Source organism: Dasypus novemcinctus, chromosome 3 (assembly GCF_030445035.2).
Source record: "Dasypus novemcinctus isolate mDasNov1 chromosome 3, mDasNov1.1.hap2, whole genome shotgun sequence".
In the NCBI taxonomy this organism is placed as follows: domain Eukaryota; kingdom Metazoa; phylum Chordata; class Mammalia; order Cingulata; family Dasypodidae; genus Dasypus; species Dasypus novemcinctus.
The window spans coordinates 172,804,488-172,817,128 of NC_080675.1; the positions used below are offsets into that span (position 1 = coordinate 172,804,488).

General features: G+C 58.6%; 1 protein-coding gene and 1 long non-coding RNA gene across 8 annotated transcripts in view; one reads left to right on the forward strand and one right to left on the reverse strand.

Moving 5' to 3' along the window:
- Nucleotides 1-12,641, forward strand: part of SLC28A1 (solute carrier family 28 member 1) — a 49,705-nt gene that overhangs the window by 8,519 nt on the left and 28,545 nt on the right. For all 7 annotated transcript variants that reach the window (XR_009185230.2, XR_011648490.1, XR_009185231.2 and 4 more), the window contains exons 5-8: nucleotides 9-192; nucleotides 3,520-3,661; nucleotides 5,337-5,450; nucleotides 8,147-8,224. Coding sequence is in view for 2 of the 7 variants with exons in the window: in XM_058294729.2 (XP_058150712.1) it covers nucleotides 9-192; nucleotides 3,520-3,661; nucleotides 5,337-5,450; nucleotides 8,147-8,224 (518 nt within the window). In the remaining 5 variants the exon portion in view is untranslated. The remainder of the gene's footprint in view (nucleotides 1-8; nucleotides 193-3,519; nucleotides 3,662-5,336; nucleotides 5,451-8,146; nucleotides 8,225-12,641) is intronic.
- On the reverse strand, nucleotides 9,104-10,273 carry LOC139438733 (uncharacterized). The gene is made up of 2 exons (XR_011648491.1): nucleotides 9,865-10,273; nucleotides 9,104-9,474 (listed from the first exon to the last, which is right to left on the reverse strand). It is a non-coding gene; the product is annotated as an uncharacterized lncRNA (long non-coding RNA).

Below are 12,641 nucleotides of genomic sequence, written 5' to 3' on the forward strand. Positions count from 1 at the left end.
CGCCCCAGCCTCCGCGGCCTTCCTGCTGACCGCCTGCCTCCTGGACTTCCAGAGGGCCCTGGCCCTGTTCGTGCTGGCCTGCGTGCTCCTCGTCTTCCTGGCATACGGCTTGCTGAAGAGGCTCCTGGGGCCCAGACTGATGAGCTGGGCCAGGCCTCTTGGGAACCCCCGCCTGTCACGCTGGTTTAAGAGGTGGGTGAGCTCAGGGCCTGAGACACTGGGTCAGCGCCGGGGCAGGAGGCCCCGGGGGGGGATCCCACGGGGGGAGTCCGTGTCATGGAGAACTTTCCCCATCCTGCTGGACTTCCCGCAGCCCCTAGGCAGGAGTTGTCAGGTGGCTCCAAAGATGACGGCCATCAAGGGGGCCCCTTGCCAGTTCCCGTCTGGTTCTGAGCTCCGGTTACAGGCAGCTCTGACAACCAGGATTCGGTGGTTTTCTAAATTCAGAGGGCCCGGCCCGTCAAAGCCCTCAGGTCCTGTTAGTGCATCCTATCAGATCACCCGTGGCACGTGTGGGACCCACAGCTGCCAGGGGACCACCCCCGGAGTCTGATCTGGCAGGCTGGGGTGGGGTCCAGGTGTGGATATTTTAGATGAGCCTCCCAGGGGGTTCTGATACAGCCAGCCGTGTCCTTGGACCACAGTCTGAGAAGCCCTGTGGGCAAAGGATTTGAGTAGATATTTCTCCTAAGGATGCACATGGCCATGAAGCACACGAAAAAAAAAAAAGCTCAATATCATTAGCCTTCGGGGAAATGCAAACCTAAACCACAGTGAGAAACCACTTCACACACACTAGGGTGGTTAGAGTCAAAAAATTACATAGGGAGCAGGTGTAGCTCAGCAGTTTGAGCGTCTGTTTCCCATGTACGAAGTTCCAGGTTCAACCCCCAGTACCTCCTGAAAATATAAGAAAACTTAAAAAGTTATATGATAACATTGGTGAGGATGCAGAGAAATCAGAACTTACGTACACTGCTGGTGGGCTGTAAGATGGAGCAGCTGCTATGGAAAACAGGCTGTTCCTCAAATGATTAGACATAGAGTTAACCTAAGGATATCCCCAAGGGAAATGGAAACTTACGTGCACACAAAAACTTGTACAAGAGTGTTCATGGCAACATCATTCATAATAGCCAAAAGGCAGAAACCATCCACACGCCTGTCAACTAATGAATAGATAAGCAACACGTGGTATATTCATTCAATGGAATACTATTCAGCCATAAAAAGGAATGAGGTACTGATTCAGGCTACAACATGGATAAATCTCGAAAACGTTATACTGAATAAAAGAAGCCAGATACAAGAGACCACACATTACATGACTCCATTCTTACAAAAGTCCAGAAAAGGGAGATGTGTGGAGACAGAACAGAAAGTAGATCCGAGGTTGTTCAGGGCTGGGGGGCGGTGGTGGGATGGGTGGGTAGAGCGGTGATAGCTAAAGGGCACGAGGCTTCTTTCTGCGGTGCTGACAATGTCCTAAAAGTGAGTGCGGTGATGGCTGCAGCATATTTTTGACTATACTGAAAACCATTGAGCTGTACATTTTAAATGGGTGAATTATATGGGATATGCATTATATCTCAATAAATCTGTTTTTAAAAGTGGTACACTATAAAATCTAAAGCAGCTACTAAAACAACTCAATAAGAAATTACAACTAATAAGTCAACAAAAGAGATAAAGTAGGATCACCAAAAAAAAAAAAAAAGTCAATCTGGAAGAAGATAGAAAACTAGGAAAAAGGGAACAAAGAAGAAAGGGAATAAATACAAAATAAATAGCAAGATGGTAGGGCTAAACATAGCCATATCAGTAATAATCACAGGAACCGTAAGTCGTCTAAACACCCTGGGTCAAAGGCAGATTGGACAAAAAAGCAAGCCCCAACTCTACGCTGCCTGCAAGAAATTCACTGAAAATCCAATGGGTTAAAATGAGAAGGCTAGAAAAAGACATAGCATGCCATCACTAATCAAAAGAAAGCTGCGGCGTCTACATTAATATCAAACAAGGCAGATTTCAGAGCAAATAATCCAGGGATCAAGGGGTCAGTTGATCAAGAGACACAAAGAATCCTAAATATTTGTGCACCTAGTGACAGAGCTTCCGAAAACATGACGTAAAAGCTGATCGAACTGCAAAGAAAATTAGATAAATCCACAGTCAAGGCAACCGATAACAATGTCCCTCTCTCAATAATGGAGAACAGTAATTGACAGAAAATCATTAAGGATATAGAAGGCTTGAGTGACCCACCAACCAATGGAACTAACTGACACCTATAGAACACTCTACCAACAACAAGAGAAGACACAATCTTTTCAAGTGCACATGGAATGTTTACCAGGCTAGACCGTTTTCTGGGCCATAGAGCAGGTCTCAATAATTTGAAAGACCTAAGTCACACAAAGCTAGCTGGCCTGGGTGCAGACTCTGGGTCCGCCTCCTCGCAGCTGGGTGACCGTGGCCGGGAGAGAGTCGTAGTTAGAGAATGGCCCTTGCGGCCAGCGCGTCTGGCTTAAAATCCAGCTCTGTGCTGTCTCGGTGGGTGGGCTTGGGCAAGGCATTTGACTTCTCTGTGCCTCGATTTCCTCCCCTCTGAGGTGAAGACAGTAAAGAATGTTCTGGGAGAATTCTGTGGCTTCAGGGAGATGATACCTGCAAAGCACCTGGCCGGACCCCTGGCATGTGCTGTGTGCTCCATGGGAGTTGCTGAGCAGGTTGGGGCTAGAACTTGGGCACCTGCTGCCCAGTCCTAGGTTTTTCCACACTTCAGGCTGCCCCCTGGACAGGCCAACCCCAGCCCCAGGGAGGGAAGAGGTGCTGTAAAGGTTGCAGCCAGGTCTCGGGTTCCGGCGCTCAGCAAAATGTTCTAGATTGGGGCTCTTAACCGTTTTTGTCCCATGGACCCCTTTGCCAGTCAGGAGAAGACCACGGACCCCTTCCTAAGTTCCCCCTATCCTGTGGGTTATTTAATAAATAGATCACACCTGCACCTACACGTCCCCACAAGAATAATGTGTTTATTTTTTCTTAATTTCAATTCCAGCTTAAGCCCTGGTTAAGACCCCTGCTCTAAATGGACATCACTGCCGCGGGGCTGTTGGGGAGCAGAGCCCACAGCCCAGGGTGCTGAGTTCTGGCCCCAGAGACCCACCTGAGCCTGGCCAGGTCAGAGGCTGGCCTGAGCCGAGCATCCTCACGGCACTGAGAGCTCCTGTCCCTGGCAGGAGCCCTTTCCACATTCTGGACACTGGGCTAAGCGCCAGGTGCACACCCTCTTATTTCCGTCTCTCTGCCAGCTTGAGAAACGGAGTCTTTGGCCCCATTTTCCCAATGAGGAAACTGAGACTCAGAGAGGTCAGGTGGTCTGCCCAAGGTCACACAGCGGCCCTTCCCAGGGCCAGTGCTCTTCCCGCCGTGCCGGGCTCACTCCCCCCGGGAACCTGGGTGCTCTCGTGCAGAGGCAGGGGTTATGGAGGGTGACGGCTCTCGGTCCGTCCCCCGCAGGGGCCTCGGCCTCGCTGCCCTGCTGGGCCTGTTCCTGTGGCTGCTTCTGGACACCTCCCAGAGGCCCCAGCAGCTGGTGTCCTTCGCGGGGATCTGCGTGTTCATTGCCCTCCTCTTCGCCTGCTCGAAGCATCACCGCGCGGTGAGTGGGCACCGGGCCCAGGGCTGGAAGGGCCGGCGCGGCTTCTCCCTGCCCTGGGGCTCGCTGGGAGCTGGGGGGGTGGGTAGGGCAGAGGCTCTCGGGGCCTGGGGTGGGAGCAGCGGGTACAGGCCCCGGGGAGGCTGGCGAGGCCCTGGCAGGGCCCAGGCCCATGGGGGCAAGCTGGGAACTGGAGACCCCTGGGGGGCCTGGCGCCCCTCTAAGCAGAAGTCCGGCAGGCGGGGGGCGCTGCCCGAGGAGGCCTCTCCAGCCTCAGGGTCATGTGTCTCCTGGGGAACATGTCCTCCCGTCCGTCCAAGCCTGGCCCTGGCATCCGGAGTTCTGAAGTGCTCCTCAGAGAAGGGGCTGGAACTCCAGAGACCCCCCCCAAGGAGCCAAGGCGACCCTGGAATCCTTGGCCTAAAGAAGTCATTCTCAAAGGCAGGTCCCCAGGCCAGCAGCAGCGGCCGCACCCGGGATCTGGTTGGAAATGCCCATTTCCAGGCCCCCTCCAGGCCTCTCGCAGCCGGCTGTGGCTTAGCAAGCCCCTCGGGTGACCCCACGCAAGCCCCCACCTGCCCCTGCGGGGGGCCCCGGGTGGGCCACCTGGACGGCGAAGCGACCACCTCCAGATGTCAGGACCAGCCCTGCTGGGCGGCGTGGCTGACACCCCCTCACCCCTGGCTGCAGGCAGAGCCGAGCTCCCCCAGGAGATTCGCGAGTGCGCCCGGTTTGGGCATCACCGCTAGGAATAGGGGTGCTGCCCGGGAACGGCGGGCCCGGCCAGCTCTCCCCTAGGGTGAAGGTGTCGTGTGGAGGGCGGGGGTCGGGCAGCCCTGCCCAGGAGGAGGGATGGGGAGGGTGCAGGCGGATGGAGGGTCCACTGAACCCCGGGGGAGCTGGGTCCCGGGCAGGCCGGACCCCCAGGCCTCAGCCCTGCTCCTGCCTGCAGAGGGGACCCGGAGACCAAGGGCAGGGCACACTCAAGGCTGGTCCGGATTCGCGCTGGCTTTGGTTAGATGCTTGTTTGTTTTTTTAAGATTTTTTTATTTTTTTCTCTCCTCCCCCCCCCCAGTTGTAAGCTCTTTGTCCATTCGCTGCCTGTTCTTCAGTGTCTGCTTGTATCCTTCTCAGCGGCACGGGAATCTGTGTCTTTTTTTGTCACGTCATCTTGTGTGTCAGCTCTCCGTGTGTGCAGCACCATTCCTGGGCAGGCTGCACTTTCTTTCACGCTGAGTGGCTCTCCTTACGGGGCACACTCCTTGCGCGTGGGGCTCCCCTATGCAGGGACACCCCTGCATGGCACGGCACTCCTTGTGCGCATCAGCGCCGCGCATGGGCCAACTCCACACGGGTCAGGAGGCCCGGGGTTTGAACCCTGGACCTCCCATGTGGTAGGCGGACGCTCTATCCCTTGAGCCAAACCTGCTTCCCTTGGTTAGATCTTCACACCCCTGTCCATCGCCTCAAGTCCTTTGCTGCTGAGAGCAGGGCCTGTTCTGGACCCTGGAGAGGGTCTGCCCTCTGGCAGCAGGTGCAGTGCTCTAGCCCCTGTTCTACAGCCAAGCCGGAAGCCCCCAGGTGCCCCCCAGCAGCCCCGTATCCTCTGCCTGCACCCCGTCCCACTCCTTGGACTCCCCGAGGAGCTGAGCTCACCGGGACCTTTCTTCGGTGGCAGGTGTCCTGGCGGGCCGTGTGCTGGGGCCTCGGGCTACAGTTTGCACTGGGGCTCTTTGTCATCAGAACGGAACCGGGATTTGTGGCATTCCAGTGGCTGGGCAACCAGATCCAGGTGTGTGGGTTGTCAGGGAATGGAGGAGGGTCGTGGGGAGGGATTGGACGGAGGGAGGGTGTGTCCTGGGCCCCAGACCCGGCAGGTGCGGGGGCTGACGGCCCAGCTGCTCACTCCGTCGGGCCTGGGCCTCCCGCGCCCTGCAGGGCAGTCCTTTCAGGCCTGGGTCTGATGTGGAAGAAAGTCCTAGAATGGAGAGGGCCTTAGGTACCTGCACCCATGGCACGTGTCCCTCAATGGTCATTAGTGATTCGGAGCTTCTAATAGTTAAAAGTGCTGCAACAACAAAAAAACCCGGATGATTTACTTTTTTTTTAAAAGATTTTAATTTATTTCTCCCCCCGTCCCATTCCCCCTGTTGTCTGCTCTTTGTGTCTATTCGCTGTGTGTTCTGTGTCTGCTTGTATTCTCCTTAGGTGGCTCCGGGGACTGTTCCTGGGACCTTCTGGAGTGGGAGAGAGGCGATTACTCTCTTGCACCACCTCATCTCCCTGGTCTGCTGCGTCTTCTTATTTTCTCTCCCCTATGTCTCTTGTTGCGTCATCTTACTGCTCCAGCTCTGCACGTTAGCTGGCACTCCTGTGTGGGGCGGCTTTCCCACGTAGGGTGGCACTCCTGCACGGGCTGGCACTCCGCGTGGCCCAGCTCACTGCAGAGGCCAGCTTGCCCTCCCCAGGAGGCCTGGGCATTGAACCCTGGACCTCCTATATGGTAGGTGGGAGCCCAATTGGTGGAGCCACATCCATTTCCCATGATTTACTTTTTAAACTATGACGTACAGAAGACACAAAGGTGACCCTGGACTCACCACCTCTCACCGTCCTGCGTCTCCACGTGGGGGAGTCCAGCACACTTGGGGTCTATGCTCACCTGCTGGCCAGGCCCTCGGCACTGGCACGGGTGCTGGGCAGAGTTGCCAATCACCTCACCTCCCCCATTTTATAGATGGGAACACTGAGGCCTGGACCAGAGGAGTGACTTGTGCCTGAATTGGGCCCTAAATGCTGGTGTGGAGGATTCCAGCACCAAGGCCCCGGACCTGGTGGGGCAGGGTGGCGTGCGGGGAGGGCTGTGCCATCGTGAGGGGAGTGATGGGGCCAGGGCCACCTCGGACGGCCCTCTCCACCTGCCTCACAGTCTCGCTTCCTCTGCTGTCTTTTCTGTGCTGTCCTAGCAATGCTCATCTCAGAGTGTTTCTTTAAATTTGTTGAAAAGGTGTCTTCCCTGGAGAATGTGCTCAGGGGATCGAGTGCCAAACACTGTGGCTTTCCCTCACGTCACGGCCCCTGCTGAGGTGGCCGAGGCCCTTTGAGGTGACCCAGGCCCTGCTGAGGTGACCCAGCCCGTTTGAGGTGACCCAGGCCCTGATGAAGTGACCCAGGCCCTGCCGAGGTGACCCAGCCCCTGATGAAGTGACCCAGGCCCTGTGAGGTGACCCAGGCCCTGCTGAGGTGGCCCAGCCCCTGTGAGGGGACCCAGCCCCTGTGAGGGGACCCAGGCCCTACTGAGGGGACCCAGGCCCTGCTGCAGTGACCCGGGCCTTGCTGAAGTGACCCAGGCCCTGCTGAGGTGACCCAGGCCCTGTGAGGTGGCCCAGCCCCTGTGAGGGGACCCAACCCCTGTGAGGTGACCCAGGCCCTGTGAGGGGACCCAACCCCTGTGAGGTGACCCAGGCCCTGTGAGGGGACCCAGCCCCTGTGAGGTGACCCAGCCCCTGTGAGGGGACCCATGCCCTGTGAGGGGACCCAGGCCCTACTGAGGGGACCCAGCCCCTGTGAGGGGACCCAGCCCCTGTGAGGGGACCCAGGCCCTACTGAGGGGACCCAGGCCCTGCTGCAGTGACCCGGGCCTTGCTGAAGTGACCCAGGCCCTGCTGAGGTGACCCAGGCCCTGTGAGGTGGCCCAGCCCCTGTGAGGGGACCCAACCCCTGTGAGGTGACCCAGGCCCTGTGAGGGGACCCAACCCCTGTGAGGTGACCCAGGCCCTGTGAGGGGACCCAGCCCCTGTGAGGTGACCCAGCCCCTGTGAGGGGACCCATGCCCTGTGAGGGGACCCAGGCCCTACTGAGGGGACCCAGCCCCTGTGAGGGGACCCAGCCCCTGTGAGGGGACCCAGGCCCTACTGAGGGGACCCAGGCCCTGCTGCAGTGACCCGGGCCTTGCTGAAGTGACCCAGGCCCTGCTGAGGTGACCCAGGCCCTGTGAGGTGGCCCAGCCCCTGTGAGGGGACCCAACCCCTGTGAGGTGACCCAGGCCCTGTGAGGGGAACCAACCCCTGTGAGGTGACCCAACCCCTGTGAGGTGACCCAGCCCCTGTGAGGTGACCCAGGCCCTGTGAGGGGACCCAACCCCTGTGAGGTGACCCAGGCCCTGTGAGGGGACCCAGCCCCTGTGAGGTGACCCAGCCCCTGTGAGGGGACCCAGCCCCTGTGAAGGGACCCAGCCCCTCTGAGGTGGCCCAGCCCCTGTGAGGTGACCCAGGCCCTGTGAGGTGGCCCAGCCCCTGTGAGGTGGCCCAGCCCCTGCTGAGGCCCCCAGGCCGGGCTGCCTGGGCCAGAGGAGCCCGAGGCTGTGGCGCCCTCTCCCCTCCGGCCTGGGCCCTGGGCCGCAGTCGAGGCTGCCCGGGGCGCAGCAGCTGCTTCTCCAGCCACCGTGCTTGCTCGCTCACCCCGCGGTTTGCCCCTTTCTCCGTTCAGGTCTTCCTGAGCTACACAGAGGACGGCTCCAGCTTCGTGTTCGGGGAGGCTCTGGTCAAGGACGTCTTTGCCTTTCAGGTCAGCCTGGCCCTGGGCCCGGAGGTGTTCAGCGGCTGCGCCTGGCACCGCCAGCTAGGGGGGCTCTCAGCCGTGCGGGGAGGGTCCTGGGAGAGGCAGCTCCTGTCAGCGACCAGCAGCTCCTCATGCCTAAAGAGAGCAAACGCGCAAAACGCCTCCGCAGGCAGCCGGGTCCAAGAGCGAGAAGAGAGGTGAAAGGGGAGTGCCTAAGGAGCCCGGGAAGGGAAAGGCGGCTTGTAACCAGGGGCAGTGAGGACGACTTCTTGGAGGAGGTGGCATTTGACGTGGCGCTTCAGGACAGGAAAGCTTTGGACTCATGGAGATAGGCAGGAAGAGGAAATGGCAGGGGCAAAGGCCGGAGGTGAGAAAGTGCCAGTGTGTCTAAAGGCGCAAGGTGTCGTCCAGTTTGATGGGCAGGGAAGCTGTTTGCAGGAAAGTGGGGGTAGGGGACAAGCATGCAAAGTTGGTGGGGCAGCATTTTGAGGGGTCTTAAATGCCTGGCTCCTGGTATCTGGGATTTGTCTATAGGAAATAGGGAGCCATTGAGGGTTTGTGAGCAGGGAGGGAATTGATTGGAGCTTGGGGAAACTAACATGTCAATGAACTGGAAGGGAGAATTGTAGACAGGATGCTTGGAGGGGAGGACCCGTGAGGAGGCGGCTGCCCTGGTCCAGGAGAGAGGGGCAGGGAATGGAGGGAGTGTGGGGAGTACCTGGAGCTTTGTGGGTTTTTTTAAGGTTTATTTATTTATTTCTCCCCCTCCCCCTCCCCCCCTCCCCCCTCCTTCCAGGTTGTCTGCTCTCTGTGTCCATTTGCTGAGTATTCTTCTGTGTCCGCTTGGATTCTCATAAGGTGGCACTGGGGATCCGTGTCTCTCTCTTTTTTTTTTTAAAGATTTATTTTTTATTTATTTCTCTCCCCTTCCCCGCCACATCCCCCAAGTTGTCTGCTCTCTGTGTCCATTCGCTGTGTGTTCTTCTGTGTTCATATATATTCTTGTCAGCGGCACTGGGAATCTGTGTCTCTTTGGTTGTGTCATCTTGCTGCGTCAGCTCTCTGTGTGTGTGGAGCCACTCCTGGGCAGGCTGTGCTTTTTTCACATGGGGTGGCTCTCCTTACGGGGTGCGCTCCTTGGGCGTGGGCCAGCTCACCACACAGATCAGAAGGCCTGGGGTTTGAACCCTGGATCTCCCGTGTGGCAGATGGACGCCCTATCAGTTGAGCCACATCCGCTTCCCAGTACCTGGAGGCTGAAGGGACAGAAGGCTGACCTCTCCGCAGCTCATCATGTTGTGCTGCCATTTAGTTACTTGAGGACAAGGCCCGGGTCGCACTCATGCCTGTGTCCCTTACCCCTCCCCGAGCCCTACAAAGCCTGCCCAGTGCCCAAAAGGAAGTGAAAGCCTTGTTTCCAAAAGCAGCGGGGAGGCCGGACCGCAGCCGCCCACCAGAGCCCCCGCCCCGCTTCTCGCCCTTTCCCGCGCTGCCACTCCGCGCTCACTGCGTCTCCACCCATCTTTCTTCTCTGCTCCTTGCTCCTTGCGTCTCTCCCCGGTCACCCTTGGGGACCATGAATTCAGAGACCGGTGGCGCTAGGAGGGCACGCCATGAGCTTTGGGCCTCCCCTTCGAACTGCTCACAGTCAAATGAAGTCCCAGAGAGGGGCAGTGACCCAGCCACCGTCCCCCAGCGGCGCCGGGCCGGGGCCTCTACTCCCACTCCAGGCACAAGCCAGTGCCGCCGTGTCTCCTCAACATCAGTCCCAGTCATTTTAAAACATGTGAATGGCGACTAAGGACTTTGAGACGGGCCGCGCTGCCGAGGGAGCGATAAGCCGTGAGGTGGGTTGATAGTTAACCAGCCTCAGCGTTTCCCAGCCAGACGCCAGCCATTTCCCGGCCCCGGAAGGCCCCGTCCTCCGGACAAATCCCTGGTCAGGGCGCTGGCCGGCGGCCACCTCAGCAAGCCGGCCCAGGAGGAAGGACTTGAGCCGAATGCTCCCAGCCCGGAATCCCCTTTCTACAAGATTCACGAATCCCAGGATGGGATTTATACCCTCGTTCCACAGTACACACACACACACACAGACACACGCGCGCGCGCACACACACGCGCATCACGGACTCTTGCCCTCAAGACGGAGGTGACTTTGTGGGTTTGAATGGATGACTCAGGAATTTTCTTTCCATTTTTCCAGTGAATCACGTGGCCCTCATCCACGGCCTTGGGCCGGTCTCGGCCGGGGGATGTCTGCTCTGAGCCCTGCCCTTCCTGCTGGGCCGCAGGCGCTCTGGTCCCTTCTCCAGGGCGTCCAGCCTCTGCCTGGGGCTTCTCTAGCCCCCAGCATACCCTGGGCCTGAGGCCACTGCAGGCGGTGTTTTGGCCTCCTGGTGCCATCATCTTTTTTTTTTTTAAGATTTATTTTTTATTTATTCCCTCCCCAAGTTGTCTGCTCTCTGTATCCATTCACTGTGTGTTCTTCTGTGTCTGCTTACATTCTTGTCAGCAGCACCGAGAATCTGTGTTTCTTTTTGTTGCATCATCTTGCTGTGTCAGCTCTCCGTGTGTGCAGCACCATTCCTGGGCAGGCTGCACTTTCTTTCGCGCTGGGCGGCTCTCCTTATGGGTGCACTCCTTGCACATGGGGCTCCCCTACACGGGGGACACCCCTGTGTGGCACGGCACTCCTTGCGCGCATCAGCGCTGCACATGGGCCAGCTCCACACGGGTCAAGGAGGCCCAGGGCTTGAACCGCAGACCTCCCATGTGGTAGGCGGACGCCCTAACCACTGGGCCAAGTCCGCTTCCCATGTCATCTTGCTTAATCATTCCACGCTGATCCATCTTCCTTCTAGGAACTTTGCACCCACGTGAGCAACGCCACTGCCACGGCTCCGTTTCGGTCCTTTCTCTGGCTGACCCTGGAGCACAGGCTCCCTCATTCCTTCCCCATCACTCCAGCCCTGGAACGTGCACCCCTTGTAAACTCAGCAGTGCTGCTCACATTTTCTCCCTAAGGGACCTCTAGGGGGAAGGAAATGTTTCCATCTCCCAAGATGCAGCCTTCTGCGATTCCCAGTGCTCAATAGGTCAAATTTGGGGGAGGAGGGGGCCAAATAAGATAAGGACCAAGAGGTGCCTTTGGATTGGCTAAGGAAAGGGCCGCCGGTCACCTTGGCGAGTGTGCTTCCCAGGGGAGGGGTGGGAGGGCAGTAAGTGGAGACTGGGAGGGATGAACGGAAGGCTGGAGGTGGGACAACTGAACCAGGAGAGCGCCCATGGCAATGGGGCATCGCAGAGGTCTCTAAGGAGACTTGGACAGAGTTGAGGGTGAGGGCCAAGTGTGGTGAGGTCACTCTGGACAAAGGGATGGCAGGAGCTGTGGCCACAGAAGAGCCAGGAATCCCGTTTGTCTGGACTTGGCGTCTCTGTGATGTTGGTGGGGACGGCACTGCAGCAGGGTCACCTCTGAGGACTCTTCCACTACTGAGTTATTGTGGTTCCCTTGGCTGGCACTGGCGACAGGGCCCTGTCTGCAGTGCTGGGGCCTTGGAGGGCAGCGGGCAGCCCCGGGGAGTCAGCCTCGGGGATTTTGGGAGGGCGGTGGAGGGACTGGGGACGAGGGAGGGAATAACAAAAGCCTTCAGCACCTCGTCATGGACAGCCCTGCCGAACTGCCTCAGGGAGAGGGGACAGCAGGGGCCCGTCCTTGGCGTCCTGCAGGCACAGCCTGTGTCCTGGGAAGGGGACTGGGTTTGTGCAGAGGCTGTGCCCAGCCCAGCGCACTGGTATCATCCAGAAAGACCCAACCCCAGGCCCCACCCCGACCCACTCAGTCTGAAATCAGGGCATGGGGTCCACAATTTGCATTTCTAGCAAGTTCTCCGCTGATCCTGCTGGTCCAGAAACCACCCTCGAGGAGCTGGAAGGTCCCCCTTCCTGGAGTTATGGGTAAGGGCTGGTGCTCGCAAGACCAGCCCACCTCAGGCTTCCACGGGCAGAGCGGCCAGGCCGCGCTGGGGGCTGCTCCACCTGGGTAAGGCTCTTCCTGGAAGAGGATGCCATGTGCCCCGAAGACAGGAAAATGCACCCCCACGGCAGGGCTTGTGCCATCGGCTCTGGCCAGGACCCACTCTGCCTCCTTCCAGGCGTGTGACCTCGGGGTCCCCATTGTGACATGAGACAGTACGCCTGCCTCCCTCAGTGGCTCTGAGGACCCAGGGTGGGGTCTCCGGCCCACAGTAGGCCCCCCGGGGGCACGTCCCTCCATCCTGCACCAGCGCTGCCTCATCTGCCACCTCCCAGGCTGCAGACCCCAAAGGCATTTCCTGGGCGGTGAGGTCACATCGGCCTCAGGGGCCTTGTTTAGTCTTACCTGTCCCCGCTTAGAAACCCAGGAGTCAGCTCTCACCTTCCG